Here is a 15583-nt window from a genome sequence, read left to right as displayed (position 1 = left end):
TTGAACTGCCCAACCCCAGAACATTTTGCTGCAGTGTAACCCAGGCAAACTCCTTCCCAAGGGAGGGCAGATCCCCCCAGGGAGAGCTGTGCTCCCTTCAGGGGTTATCCCTGGGGTCTGTGCCTTGCAAGCAGCTCCTGTCCCCTGCCCATACTTGTGTGGCTCCTGGTGGGCTCTGCAAGGACGTGTTTTTACTGCTTGTGGCACACACCTCTCTCCAGGCAGGTGTAATGAATGTGTTTCTCAGGATAATGATTATGCCACAAGCATTCCCACTGTTTCAGAATTAAGCTGCTGCTCAATTATAATCTTTGGCTTATTCAGTTATAATGTTTGCTTTATCAAGGAGATAATTGGAGTTTACCTCTTTCATGGCATCATCTATTTGTTTTAACCCCTCGTAGTGGTCCCTGGATTCCCACAGAGGCTGGAGCATCACCTCCTCCACTTCTGGGAACAGCTAGGTGGGAACAAGAGAAAGACTATCAGCATTTCCTTTTGCATTCCTCAGCTTGCTGCATTAATTAACTGTACATGCTGAAAACGGGGTGTGGAAGGTACCTCCCCATTTCCCTGGGGAACTGAACATGTGGTGGGTGTCACAGTCATATTTTCTGAAAAATCCCTTTTCCCAGGATTTTTCTCCTGGGAAGCTGAGAAGCCTCAGAGAAAAAGGAAAGCAATATTATCTCATTTGCTTCTCATGTGTTTTGCTGCTTTGGAATGTGTTTGGAGATTGTTTATCCAACAGGTGATTGTTTTATTGGTTTCTGCTGTGAATTGTTTTGACTCAATGACCAATTGGGGCCAAGCTGTGTTGGACTCTGGAGAGAGAGTCATGAGATTCATTATTATCTTTTAGTCTTCTGTAAGTATCCTTTCTGTACTCTTTAGTATTCTTTAGTATAGTTTAGTATAGTATTCATTAATATAATATAGATCATAACATAATAAATTAGCCTGCTGAGAACATGGAGTCAGATTCATCATTCCTTCCCTCCTCTGGGAACCCCGCAAATACAATAGGTAGGGGCAAACACTGAAGCTCTGCTGTCCCCCTCTCTGGTTTCTGGCCCTGGGTGACTTTACCTTTGTCACTGTTTCGAACATGGGGATGAGGACAAACTTGAGGAACCCAATCTGTGCCGTGGGTTTGGTCACTTTGTCGCGGTCCATGAACGGCGCCACCGGCAGCCCCTCGGATTTTTCTCGGTCGCTCTGGAACAACCAGAGGAACAACCCAGAGATAACAAAGCCAGAGATAACAAATATTAATCCTGTCTAGCAGGCTGTGGGGAGAGCGATGCACCAAGGAGATGAGCAGCCCTCAGATGCAGATCACAGATGTAGATAGCACAGAATAGTGATGTGCTTCCCTCAGGCCAATGTCTCTGCTTTGTGGAGAGCAACAGCTGAATAAAGAGAATTCTGTTCAGTTATTTCTGCTCAGCACTAGCATCAAAGTGTTCACCTCCAGGCTTGCAGGGAGGCTGACTGCCTTTGCAAACCCACTGGACTTGTGAGGCAAAATATTTCAGAGCATTCAGAAAGCTGGTAATGGCTCTTGCTGCTCTGAAAGAGATGGAATAGTTCTGTGATTTCTTCATTGTTCTCCAGAGAGTGATTATTTTCTGGTATTCAAACAGAAATTATATCTCATTCTTTACTAATGATTAAAAGAGAAAATGAGTTGCATCCACTTGCTTGCTGAGCAAGTTCTTTTGCTGGCATTCTTCTCTGACTTTTTGTAAAATAAGATTTCCATGGAATCATAGAATGGTTTGGGTTGGAAAGGACCTTAAAGATCATCCAATTCCAATCCCCTGCCATGGGCAGGGAAACTTCCACTAAACCAGGTAGTTCAGAGCTAGAACAAGACTGGGCTGTCAGTGAAGCACCTGTGGGATTTGGAAATAGCAGAAAATTGTGAAATTGTGCAATTCCATCTCTCCCTCTCTCTTACCTGCATAAAATACTCCTCCAGCAAGCAATCTACCCAGGGCTCTGCTACCTCCATCGGGCGGACTTCGTTGGAGATGTCACAGCATTTTATCAGTACCATCTTCAGCTGAAAGAGGATAACACTTCAATGCTGCACTCCCAAAGCCAGCCCTTTCCCCCCTTTCCACAACCCCTGTCCTTGCAATGCACTGGGAGGCAATGCTTTCAACCAGAAAGGACAATTTCAGGATTTAACCAGAGGTCTTAAATGATCTGGGTTCTTTTTTCCCCTCTCTAAGTGTAAATCACTTATCCCTTCTCTGCCTTGGTTTCCCCCTCTGGCATGTGTCACAGTGGGATGTGCACTTATCTGCTGCAGGAAGAGATTCAGTCACAAGTGACCATTCAGGTTTTTGTGGAGCACTCAGAGGCAGCTGGGAAAAGATTTCCCCGGGAATCAAACACAACTGCACTGAGGAATAGAGAAGACTACGGGTTTTACTCTTACGGAATTTTTTTGCCCCACAGTAAAGGATTATAAGAACTTGTGGCCTAATAGAGTAAATTTTTTCATTTTCCTGATGGGATTCCAGGATTTCAAAAGCTGGAAAAATCTATTTAATATAGAGCACTTCCAAATTGTAATTATTTTTTGGTGTAGGATGGATTTTTTTTTATAATATATATTGAACCTCAGTTTTTCAACAAAAAAAAAGTTAATCTACAAGCTTTCACTCCATGCACAGAAAAATAAAATCCACAAAACCTCCTTACACAGGTCATGTGTTCTTCATTTGTGTAATCAAAGTTTTCCATTTTTTCCTTGAAAGAGTCCAGTATTTCTGCATGTCTCGCCATGTCTGTAGCCAGGATTAACGTAATTATCCCCTAGCAAAGAAAACATGTTCACATATTAACTTGACATTCCTTACAAGGTCTGCTATTCCAAAGCCAAGTAGGGTCTGTCTTGCACACAGAATGCCTCAGATGCACTGAATTGCTCATGCTGGAAGGGGAAGTTTCTGACTTGGAACTGCCAAGGAAATGGGAAGAGGGTTATGAAGAGTTCGTGGTACATGAGGATCATGGTTTCATCTGATATTCCAGAGACACTGAGGTTTTTCCTTTCTCATTGACTAATTGTAGAAAAGCAAACTGTACAACAGGATGTTAAAAGCCACATTCTGGCTGCCAAGATCCACTTTCCCCTCCTTGGAAGGCACTGTGGGTTTTGCTGCTGACTCTTAGTGGCCCTGAGACAAAAATCATGATGTGGATGCCAGCTGTGCCCATCCTCTTTGGATTAAGAGCTTTGAAACATTTGGATGCAGACAAGGAGCTCTGTTTCCTCCTCCTGAGCAGAGCTTATGATGGGAAAACATGTGGTTAATTTAAAGTTGTGGGTTTTCATACAGAACAGTCCATTTTGGGGCTGTGCCAGTTTCCCACACACTGGCAGAATCAGGAACTCCAACCAGCCTTTATACTGATTCTTCACTTGGTCTGTAAGGAAGGTGTAATGTGGAAATTAAGACTGAGTTTTGGCCCTTAGAGGCCTGATGGGAATTGTAACATTGTTCAGTGCCTCAGAGATAATTGTGATGACTCCCAGTGCACCAGGGCCTCTTCCAACAGTACAAGTGCTCTGCTGTTGCAAATATTTTCCCCTTTTGAAGCCCCTCTTAAAATTAATACAGTGTTCCCGTAAAGCACAAACTTCTGCCCTGAGAGCTCAATCCTTCCCCAGTCAGAGCTAATTGGCTCCTCCAGCAATATAAACATCTACCCCCAAAATGTCATAGGCTTTAATAATCAGGATGTACTCATTACTCCTCAGCAATGCATTCCAGGGAGTGCTGCTGTGGAAATTTTCCAAGAATTTCTCTTGGACCTTTCCAGTGTGAGGGGCTTTTTCAGCCCTGCCCTCCAGGGAGGATGAGCCACTCCCACGGCGGAGCAGGGAATTCCGTGCGCCTTTCTAACCGTGTGCAGGAGCAGCATTCCTACCTGTCTTATCTGCTTGAACTGGTCCTGGTCCACGTTGGAGAAGATGTTGAATTCAGGCTGGGAGATGATCTGGAAGGCCACGGCGCAGTGGTGGTTCTCCAGCGGGGAGATGTCGTTGTAGCGCACGGCCAGCTCCGTCCGCGCGTTGATCTGGTAGCTGAGGGCAGGGAAAGCCGTGAGGAAAGAGCTCCTCAGACACCCTCCAGCTGCTCCAAACCACGCTGCCTCCTCCTGCTTGCATTCTTTTCACTGCTTATTCGGTTAGCTGCAGCTTTGTGGGTTTTTTTGGTTGTTGGTGTTGAATCAGATTTTCACAGAAAATAGATATTCAATATCATCTCAGGCATTGATTCCCCTCAGTGGGTGAATGTTCACCCAAAAGGTTTTTATTCCTTCTCTAAATTTTGCCACATGTCTAGTTTAAAATTATGTAGAACAAAACCACAAGGAACTGGATTTGGTTTTTTTGATTTTGAACAAATCAAAAACTGTTTTGATGGTTTTTTCTACCTCTAAAAAAAATCTGAACTTTTTTTTTTTGTTTTGACCAGAACTGAACTGTTTAATTCAACCCCTACTAATGGCAAATGCAGAGATTCTCACTGATCCCAGTTAGAACTAGGTTCTGCCCTCATTTAATGAGTGGTTACAAATAAATCAGATTCTCTCTCTTTCACATTCACACAAAAGTGTCTGTGGGTCAACAGTAATAATTTCCTCACATGAAAATAAACAGAGTAAAGTATACTTCATGATTTATAATTATGAAATAAAGTATAAGCTAAATCACCCTTTGAATTTTACTGTAATTATTCCATTATAATAATTTATAGCTCTGTTACCAGCTGTAAAATATTTCACCTTGTTTTCTCAGGAGTTAGGGAAGAAAGTGTTTGAATAGAAATCTGAAAAAAACTATTTTCCTTAAAGAACCAAGGACACCTGGCAAACCCCAGCCCAGACCTGAGCTCTGCTTTGGCCCACGTGAGTGACCAGCAGGGAAACAGGTCAGGCTGTGAGAAGGAAAACCTGATCTACCAAAAAATGCCAACCAGGGTTACCTTCCCAACAGATTCTAAGGGAAGAGAAAAAAAGAGACCAGACTCACGTATTGTTATAGCCTGGATGGTCCAAGTCATGGCACACTGCTGCAGTCATGAGAATCAAAATGTCAATTTGGGAAAATTTCTCCTGTAAAATACAAAACATGAATGTAGTATTATGACTTCTACTTCCCCTATCCCTGTAAATCAAAAGAAATAAAGAAACCAGACATATTTGCTCTTTAGAGAAATGCAAATCTGAGCAAAACGAAGCATTTTTCCTTAGATGAATTTACTTCAGTCAAGAGAGAGAAATCTGCCTTCCCTTCCAGTAAAAATGACTCAGATTTGCCTTTGTTGCATGAAATAACAGCAGCTCAGAGGAGGCAATTTCCTTGAAACTTGCTATTACTGCAGAGATGATATAAAAGCACCGAGACATTAGTACAGTCTCTTACAAGTCATTTGAGCACCCTGATTAGGTAAAGGGAGGGCTGGAAGATGGCTCTGTTGCCACTGCATTCTGCATTAAATAAAGTTATGAAAAGAAGTTAAGAAAAATTAAATTTTGTGTTCCCACAGCTTTTGAACAGCATGGACTTACATTAAAGCAAATTCTTCTTCATTCTGCTACTGGCAGGAAAACAGACTTAGGCCAGTAACTGATATGTGTAACTATGGAGAAAAAAGGGGTTTTTTACAGTGAAAAAACCTCAGTTTTGTAAAGAAATGAAACTAATATATGAGTGCAGGTTATCCAGACAGTGAAATTAATTGATACCTATAGTTTTGGACAAAATAAAGGTGAAATGTGTGTCCTGCACATGCCAGGTTATGGGACAAGCACAGGTAAAAGCACAAATTTGGAGGAAACCTCTTGTGGGAACATTTTGTGTCCCAAAGAAAGAACAAACCCACAGACCATAACTCAGCAGGGGTTTGGCTGTCACTCCTGAATGTTTCACTCCATCACAGTACAAACTGTGGACATCCAGGAGGTGAAGTTTCCTCCCAGCAGCCTCAGAAAGATGTGCAGGTGCTGGAGGTCAGGAATGGGATGGCTGAGGTGGAAATGCAACACTTCTTCTTGTGTACCTGGGTGTCAGATTAAGTTTTTTTCTGATCTAGAGATGGGGTACCTGAGAGGTGTTTAAAAATCTTTTGTTCCATTTGCAGTTTCATATGAAGGGTGAGACAATACAGATGTTATAACTCATGCCATCACAATCAGAAGTCAGACATTTCTTAACTATAATACACTATAAGTGTTTCTTGGCCTGTCAGTTTTTGCCATGCTATACCTTAAATAAAACTGTAATTAATAATAATGTAACAATAATGTAATTAATACTGTAAATGCCTTAAAGCCAATCATCAAAAATTACTCTTTGTGGGTCTTAATACAATGCACCTTTCATAGTTCTAGGTATCCAGAGGCCATCCTTTGCAAGGCCATCATTTAAAACTTATTTCTAGTTCCATTTCTCTCTCAACAATGTCTGTGCTATTCCATGGCATTTCTGAGTCAGCATTTCTTGTCTCCAGGTTTGCACAGGGATGCACACACTGTGTGAGCCTTCTGTCAGGCTTGGAGAATTCCCTAGAAATCCACTTCCCACACCTAGGGACTGAGCAGGAGCAGCCCCCTCAAAGGCCACCGCTTGCCAGCAGGCTGGTGGCTCGTTGTGCAAGAGAAGTGGCTCAGGTTTGAGGTGGGAATGGAGTGGTGCCATGGAGGGGGTGGTACCTGGAGGCTGCAGAGCGAGATCATGCTGTACATCATCTGGGTGACGCAGAAGCAGTGCCGGAAATTGTGGAAGGGGTTGTTCCTGTAATTGTCGTGGATACACAGCTGCAGAGAGAGGGAATGGAGCTGTCAGAGGGGGCAGAGCTGTTTGCCAAGCACTGGAAATCCTTAAAGAGTCCTAAGGGGCCCAGGATTATTCTGCACTAGGACAGAGTGACAGCACAGGGCTTCTGACACTTTCTGCATTCCTGGGTGAGATTTGTGTAATAGATACATATTATAATGTTGGCTTTTTGCAAATATTAAAATGGATTCTATATGTGTGGTGTTAAAGTAACTTTGTTACATAGTTTTTATTTCTGTTGTTAATTAAGCTTTGACATAGTAGTGAAATAGCTGATATAAGTATGCTTGTGTTAAAATTCCTGCTTGGATGGGATAACACCCAATGAACACAGGATGAGGACACCTGTACAGATCTGCCAACCATCAGCACTCACTGTCTGAAGACAGTGTAGACCAAGGTCCAAAAACTGCAGGTGATAAAAAAGGACTAAAACCAAAGTCAAGGAATGTGCACGCTCTAAAAATGTGGATCCCAAAGAGATGTGCTAAACAATTCTTGGAACATGTAAACTAGTTTGGGGAAAAGTTTACTATGCATAAGGCTCTATGAATATGCAAAAAGCTGATGTAAGAGAAAAGGTATTTAAGGAGTATAAAAGATAACAGGGCTGAGGGCCAAGATGCACCTGTAACAACCTTTGCTCTATGGTCCTTGTCTCCTGTTGTCCTCTATTAAACTTTTAATTTTCACAGGAGAGTGAAGGTGTTTTTCACATTTGTGTGTTCCAAGAATTCAGCAGCAGGTAAAGCTCACAGAAAATTCCCTCTCATGCCAGCCAGCAATGGGCAAACATCCCAGCACAGCTGCATCTCAGTCCTCAAGAGAGGACACTCTGCTCTCATCCTGAATTTGTATTTCAAACCTTGCACTGGCTAAATGGGGGACTGTAAAGGGCTCAGAGCCCACCCCTGGCTCCCTCTCCTGCTGAACACAAACTGCAGCTCTGATACCTTGAAATGTGGCTGTCATTTCATTTGCCAGTGCTCAGAGGTGGCACTTTGGGACGTGTTGCTTGAAAAAGGGAGGATGTGAATGCACACCAGGCTGGAGCACAGCTGGGTGGGTTTTCTATGCCTGTCAGCCTGGGAGAGATTGAGCTGTCATGGGCTCACAGGAGCCATTGTTTCGTTTCACTTTCTACAGATCCTGGCTTGGTTGCCCTCATTCCACAAGCAGGATAAAGCCTGTGTGTCCCTGTGTCCTGGCACAGGGAGGCTGGCACAGCTGGGTTGGCACATGCTATGGTCATCATTCCAGTGCTGCTCTGGTTTCCTGTCCCTCACACAGCAGCCAAGAGTCAGCAGCACTGCTGGACCCCTCTGCTGAATCCTCCTCCAGAGCTGGAGTCCAGAGAGCCCTCAAGCTCCAGTTACTGAGCCTGAATTCATGACATGGACAGAATTCCTGTCCCCTTCCCCAGCTAAATCAGGAATTTACTTCAGGAGTCCTCACACTCCATCAGGATCAAACACTTCAACCCATCACCTGACTTCTAGGCAACCTCAAAGCTCTGGATGAGGTCAAGAGAAGTGAGGTATTTCAGTGCTCATTCAGTATTCGTGGGCTTCATTGCAAAAGCTGCACAGATTATTCTGCAGCAAGGATTTTAGAAACACATTTAATTACTTTAAAATGACTTAGGAATGACATGATATGGTTGTCAGCCAGGCTCACAGGTGGTATCTCACAGCCTACACATGGCTCTGCACAAAGCTGCATGGATGTAGTGTGCACACCCAGCACTGGAGCCCAGAGCATCCCAGGGCACTCCTGGCTCAGGAGGGATGGAGTGACCGGGTTGCATTAATCACTCTTTCCTCCCCTTTCTGGAAGACTTCTGTAGCCAGTGGATGTGGGATAAGCATGAGGTGGCTTTTTCTCTCCCTCTTGAGTTCAAAGTGATGCCCACACTGTGCCACTTTGCAGCAGAGCCCTTGAGGCTTTTAAAACTCTTTTTTCTTTCTTCAAGAAGATAGGAGACCTCACCCTGCCTTGCCTTTGTAGAAAATACACAACAAACTCCCCTTTTGTGCTCAGAGTGAAGCTGTCTTAAATGCTAGTGGTGACAAACCACTAGCCTTGAGACACGAGTAGGGGAAGCTGCCTGCAGCAGTGTGTGTGGGTGGGCTGTTGGTGTGTGTTGACATATCACCTTGCTTCCCATGTTTTGGGGCTGTGAAACAGGAGGAGGAGATCTTCTGGTTCATCTACTCTGTGTTACCCTTGTTTGTGCTGGGTTTCATCCCACCCCTTGTCTTCAGCTGCTTTATAAGGTCAACACCACCCAGCTTTTCATTTTCCTTCTTCAGACAGAGAGATTTACCAGCTTTTGATAATTTTTGGGTTCTCCTCTAATGCAGCCATATTATTTTTCTAAAAAGGCTTCACCAGTGCTGAGAATAAATTTCAGGTGAGCCTCCTGCCTTCTGTGGTGACATTTTATCCCTTATTCCAGGCTCTGCTCAGCCTTGTGCCTCGTGGTGTCCCTCCTGCAGCAGGACACCCAGCAGTGACAGCCCCACGTGTCTCCTGCTGTGCTGTAACATGTGATGGACCCACTCTTTCCTTTGTCTTTTCCAGCTAACTCCTGATTTTGTGAAATTTTTTAGGAGCCTACATCCATCTAAAACACTGCCCTCTACTCTCTGCGAGCTCCTCAGGGAATTAGAAGAGATTAATGAGGTGTAAGTCTTTAGTACAGGAATCCTGTGAAACATCTGCATGATGAATTCACACCATGGTGTTTTTAATTATTGTCTCAATCAATTTGTGAGACACAGAGGTAAGTTTTTACTAGTTGTAATTCCTCAGGCTATCCCTGGATGCTTTTTAAACAGTGGTTAAAATATTCACTGGTCTACAGTTCTCTAGGAGCATGATGGGTTTTTTTCTAAGAAAGCCAATATATTCTTCAGCTTTTTAGCAAACACTTTCTTTTGCTCTCCCTTGGACCTGAAAACTCATTGCTTTTTAAATATTCCAGTGTTTCTCCCTCAGCCATCTCACTTTTGGTATGATCTCATCTTTCTCACATTTTTCATCTCTGCAACACTCTCACATCAAAGAAAGTTACCTTCTCAGCAATTCCTCTTCCTTCCTGACTTGCTCTTTCCTCTGCTCCCTGTGATTTAGTACATTGAATGATTATTGCACTTTTTAGCTGTATCTGAAGGCACTTGTCTTGCCTCCATTTACAGCAGGTATCAAGAGCATTCAGCAGAAATGAACTCCTTTCAGGGATGGAAACCTCAGCAAATGAATGCAAAACAGTTACAAAAGAGTCATTTGTGACCACAAGAATGCAAACATTTTCTGAAGTACTTAAATTTTAAGAATTTGTATAGACTGACTGCTTTCATTACTCATGCCAGTCATGTTAATTCCATGACTAAATGCCTTGTTTATTGATTTTTGAATGTGAAAAATTGCAAACACCAGTAACTTGAGACACTCACCAACCACCTCTTCAGGGTGATAGGATTGATGTTGAAGTCTTTCACCAGCCCAAGGTCGTGGTACATGTGCTCCAAACAGCTCAGCATCTACAGCCAGGAACAGGCAGGTTATTTTGGCTCTGTAAATATCCCTTGAGGACACCCTGTGAAGTGAACCCCCCCTTTGCAAGCATCAAATAATTGCAGAGCCCTCTTTAGATGAAAGAAAGATGTTCAAAGATTGCATGATTAAAGTCAGTGCAAGAGGGGAGACAGAGAGGGCCTGGAAGCTTTTTGAAGCAGACACGCTGCTCTTGACTTCACAGGTTTTGTGCAGGGCTTTGAATATCACACCAGCACTCTTCAGTGATTGTGATTTGTGTGTATCACAGCGATTCCTGCTCACAAAAAAAGCACTGCCATTTTTCTGGTTCAGCTGGGATGTGTCCTATTGCTCAGTGAAAGCAGTGGGAGCTTCTCCCTGGCTGTACAGAAATGGATCAGGCTCTAGCTGAACAGAAAATGACAGCAGAAAATAAGAGATCCCTCAAGAAACTTACTTCAGACATTTGTCAATACCTTCTTTCTTTATGACTTCTTGTGAGCTCCCAACTCCACTAGCTCACCTCACATTTCTTGTTTAAAAGATTTCCCATTATAACCCTACAAAATTGCAGCAGTTTTGTGATTATTCCCTCATAGAGACTGTAACTATGAATCCCTATAGCTGAAATGCAAGGACAGGCAGCTCTTTTGAGACAACTTTGCTCTGCAGCAGCAAGGGGGATTCAGGTAATTTAACACCACCTCTCACATTTAATCGTCTGGGCTTGAAAGAATTGAAAACAAACTATATTGATAATCTCAAAGAATTGAAAACAAAAGATATTGATAATCTCAAAGATTTGAAAACAAAAGATATTGATAATCTCAATCTAACAGCTTCCACCAGTCAGAAATGAACAGTTTCCTGGAGTTCAGGAGTTTATGTGTATATGCATTCCCATTTCTGAAGGCCCAGTCTGCAGGGGATAGAATGTGGTTGGTCATTGTGTTAGAAAATGCAGTTTTTAGACTGTAAAGCAAACCAGGGGTTTCAACATGAGGGGTAAAATATCAAAAATACAGCCCTGGGGGCACTTCTAGTCAGTTTTCTGTTATTTAGGCTCTTAGAAACTCACCAGAAAAAATTATTTAATGTAACGAAACTTTATATTTATCCAGGGAAATATAAATGTAAGTCATGGAGTAACAGCAGGGCTGATTTTAAGTAATCCAAACAGAAAGAGACTTTCCTGCAAGACCTGAGGGACAATGCCATGAGCTGAATGCTGCTCAGATCACATGGACAGCATTTTGCTGAAAATCCCCTTGTCCTGGTAGAATACCTGTTTTGCAATAGTTCCATAAAAGACTTTCCAAGACAAGAAACTTTATCCAGAAGTGCTGAATTGCCCTTAGAAATGCAGCTGTTGCCAAAAGAGCTTTGGGTGAGTGAGGAGGTGACTCTCAATCCCAAAACTCCTGCCCCTGAACACAGGGGAATCTCAGTTTTCATGTTTAGCCTTCTTGGTCTGCAGCAAAAGCTTGAAAATGAGACTTTTGTAAGGCTTGAAAAGTGAGAGGGCATTTGAGAAGGAGGACCCAGGCTTGCTGCAAAGCTGTGTTTACTGAGATGCAGCAGGGCACATTATTCATTTGCTTACAGCTGACCGAGGTTTATGACCTGCCTGTCCCACTTGGAGCACGTGGGCAAACACTCACTGCTAAACAAGCACTGACAGAATTGAAATGTTCTCTGTAAACATAAAGCAGAGCTAAGAGGGAGAGATAAACCCATATGGTGCTCACAGCTTGTGGAGAATATAATTTCTGAGCACACTCCTCCTTGCAGGGCAAGTTAAATCTCCACACCCTCCTGTTTGCCTTGTTCTTGCCACCAGACAATGTTTCCTAGCCCTCTGAACGAGTCACTGTGCTAAAGCACTGTCCCCTACCCACAGGAAACTGTGGATAATGGGTTTTGTCTCTCCTCGTTCTTTCTTAATAGTCAGAACAACAATAATCCAGCAGGGTTATGGTGCACCTGTCAGGCTGTAATTCCCTCTTGCTGCAAAAACCTCACAGGCATTTATGGTACAGAGAGGGAGCAGTGGCTGCAGAGCACCACTGGCCACACAAGGGAAGCTCTCAGCAAATGGGAGATGGACCTAAAGCCACCAGAGAGCCCTTCTGTTGTTCTTCCAGACACAGGAAATACCCTGAAGGGAACGTGCTGTTCCCGTGGATGGGGTATGGGGTGTTTTTCCTTGTCATGCTGAGCCAGAATCACTCTGTGCAGAACCTCTGAGAAGGTAATTTGGGTGATTGCTGCTGGGGGTGCTGCCAGAGCTACCCAAGCCTTCCCCTGGGAAAAAAACACACTAAACTCCTGATTTAGTCCTGTCCTCCATCATGTTTTTCTTGAGTGAGATTTGCTAGTGCTTGCTAAATCTGGTTTTACATTACATTATAAGCTGTCCACTCTTAACATCTTTCTCCTTCATGCTTCTGGAGGTTTACACATAGACCTTCCAGAATCTTCTTCAGTACAAGTGATGAACCATGAATAACACTAATAGCAGTAAAAAAGGAAGAAAATTGGCTTTGAATGCAGCCTTGCAACCTCTTCAGAACAAACTGCAGAAAAAACCCTCAGCTGAAGGGGTGTGAATCAATGTCTGCACCTCTGCCTGCTGCTTTATTGATTTGAGTGGAGTTATTGATGATGTGCTTAAGCACACACTTCACTGGGGATTGATTTTTTCAGATAAAATGGTATGGGAGAACTCATGTGACAGCAATGACAGTGCACCAGTTGAGGGACTTTACTAGGAAGAGATTAAAGAGCAAATAAAGAGGAGCCAGGATATGATAAGCAGAATAATCTACCTGGCATCTGCTAGGAAGAAGCACTGCATTTCTGGTGTGGTATGGAAATGAAAAAAATATAGAGAGTAAGGTGCAGAAAAGGGGAAAAATCCTGCAGACTGTCTCAAAAGGCTCTTTTGGCTTTATTGGCTCTCAGAAAGTGCCAACCCTGCCAACCTGGCATCCTCACCTCGTTGGGCTCCCACAGCCAGACGTCAAAAGTTGGTTTCCGCAGAGCCTCGATGGTCTCCTGGGACAGCATGTACTGCAGACAGAAAGGCAGGAGATGTAAACAAGGGTGTCCCTGCCATGGGAATGCTGTTGGCACATCCTTGGGCCTCCCAGGGTTCCATTCACGAGGAATTTAGCCACATTTCCCAAGGAGAGAGCAAATGGTCTCTCCCTCTGGCCACCCAACCCTCCTCACCCTTCCTGCCAGCTGGCAGCTGCTCATTGGGGCAGATCCTTGTGGAGCAGAACTTGGGAGAAAAGGGAGAGTGGAGATGTTAAGGAGAGGGTCATGGCTAAATCCAGCACGGAAAATCAAAGGCACAGGCCACAGACCCATCCCTGCACTGGTTCTGCTGCCTGCAGAGCATCAGGCACCCGAAGCTGCCAGTTAGGGAGGGGTGGTGTGAAGTGTCTCTGCTTACAGTGCTAAATTAGCTGGTGGGGATGATATGTTTATTTTCAGATGATTTATGCTCTCATTTCAAGTGTTTTTTCAAGAGTGCCCACAGTTTCAAATTGGTTGTCAGCCTGCAAGATTCAAGTGATTTTTTATCATTACGCTCAGAAGCCTAAAACAAAATCAAGCTCATTCACCAGTTATGGTTGTATACAAGATGAAAAGAAAAGGAATGTGCAGGGTTAAAAGACTTGGGGATATCAGGACTCTACAGATTCATCTTTTCAGGATCCTATTAATCAGTGGTTTGGGGACTCAAAACCCTTGAGGCTTCAATTGGTCCATTTACCATGGCTGTCTCTCTAGTCTGGGTTTACTCTCCTGAGCAGGTGAATGACAATTTCTGAGCCATCAAATTGTTTGATACCAAGTCCAAGGAGGAACAACACACTTCTTCAGAAGGCAAGGAGTTTTGTATTTGCACACACAATGCACATTTGGTGTGACTATGCCAGAAAACTGCAAATTAGCAGTACAGATTTGGAGTTTCAATGACAACTTCCTTCAGCCTCACTGACACTGGACAAATCCAGCACCTGACAAATTTTGAAAATCTCCAAAACCCCAAACTCCCATGAGTTTTGGTCTAGGAAAAATGCAGAAATACAAAAGTTTACTCTGCAGTGGGGCAGTGCAACATTCCGTAGCCTTTATTCTTAATTTAAGATCCTAGTGCAGTAGTCCATCAAAGTTTAATCTGACATATATACTTATCAAGGGAAAAAACCTGGCTTAGAACTGATGTGTTCTGTGAAATCATGTGTTAGTGTCAGGAGCACAAGCCTCCTGGGCAACAGTAACTAAAAGCAATAGAAGTCCCAGAGTCTCTGCTTCAGTGGAGGTCACTTTAGCGAGGCAGAGCAGAACAAAGAGCAGAATTTATTGCTCTGCTGGGCTCTGAAGACAAATGTGCACAGAGCCACGTCCATGTCACAGATCTGCATCACACAGGACTGTGAGGATTCAGGGTGGCTGAGCCAGCTTTGGTGTGTGTGAGGAGATGCTCGTGGTTAAACCATGATTTGCAAATGGGTGAGCTGGTGTTTTGTCGGGGTCTGAGCTGGGCACTGGGCAGGCATAACCAGGCAGCTTTTAATAATTCTTGTGGGCAAAGATTGCTGGTTCTGGGATTCAAGACCCTGTGCTCTTCATGGTTTCAGCCTCATTCATCACTGTGGATTTGTACTTGTGCTTGCCCAGGAGACATTTTTCTTCCAGCATTACTGTTTTCTCTAGCAAATACACTAAGTCATTTTCACAGGGACAATGAATCATTTTGGAGAGAATCCAATGTCGCATTTTCTCTTTTTTTCCCTAGGTGAAGCATCCCCATAAATTACTTTTTAAATTAAAAAATAATCTATTAGGAGAAAGCAGGCAGCAGCACTACTTTCAATCAGAACACAGCATTACAGGGTGTTTTTGATTGTTGCTATGAGCGTGGAGAATAAACAAATATACCTAGACAAAAGAGCATTAAATGTTGATGAATGCACGATGTTCATTAACATTTCAAACACTAACGAGCTTTCAAGTATTAAAGACTACTGAGAATTAAACTTTAAGTCACCACGGGCAACTGTTGGCTTTTTCCATTGGCATTTTGGATCAGACCTTGGATTTAGAATAACAGGGAATTAATGGCTAAGGAGTCACACATTGTAAAGCAGCACTTGTCAGGATGGC

The 15583-nt window shown here is 43.4% G+C and overlaps 2 protein-coding genes across 8 annotated transcripts in view; one reads left to right on the top strand and one right to left on the bottom strand.

Annotated features, from left to right (window-relative positions):
* The window catches only part of PDE9A (phosphodiesterase 9A), a 51501-nt gene that overhangs the window by 2306 nt on the left and 33612 nt on the right, over positions 1 to 15583 (bottom strand). For all 7 annotated transcript variants that reach the window (XM_064406736.1, XM_064406737.1, XM_064406752.1 and 4 more), the window contains 9 exons: positions 13400 to 13474; positions 10321 to 10407; positions 6739 to 6843; positions 5057 to 5139; positions 3949 to 4105; positions 2716 to 2829; positions 1964 to 2068; positions 1090 to 1218; positions 365 to 460 (listed from right to left, as the gene is read on the bottom strand). In XM_064406736.1, the coding sequence (XP_064262806.1) occupies positions 365 to 460; positions 1090 to 1218; positions 1964 to 2068; positions 2716 to 2829; positions 3949 to 4105; positions 5057 to 5139; positions 6739 to 6843; positions 10321 to 10407; positions 13400 to 13474 (951 nt within the window). The remainder of the gene's footprint in view (positions 1 to 364; positions 461 to 1089; positions 1219 to 1963; positions 2069 to 2715; positions 2830 to 3948; positions 4106 to 5056; positions 5140 to 6738; positions 6844 to 10320; positions 10408 to 13399; positions 13475 to 15583) is intronic.
* Positions 1 to 15583, top strand: part of WDR4 (WD repeat domain 4) — a 66057-nt gene that overhangs the window by 39168 nt on the left and 11306 nt on the right. The gene's annotated exons all lie outside the window — the stretch shown is intronic.

This window comes from Passer domesticus, chromosome 2 (genome assembly GCF_036417665.1).
Source record: "Passer domesticus isolate bPasDom1 chromosome 2, bPasDom1.hap1, whole genome shotgun sequence".
Taxonomy (NCBI): domain Eukaryota; kingdom Metazoa; phylum Chordata; class Aves; order Passeriformes; family Passeridae; genus Passer; species Passer domesticus.
Note: the sequence above shows the minus strand (reverse complement) of the source record. Positions and strands in the feature narration are given on the sequence as shown.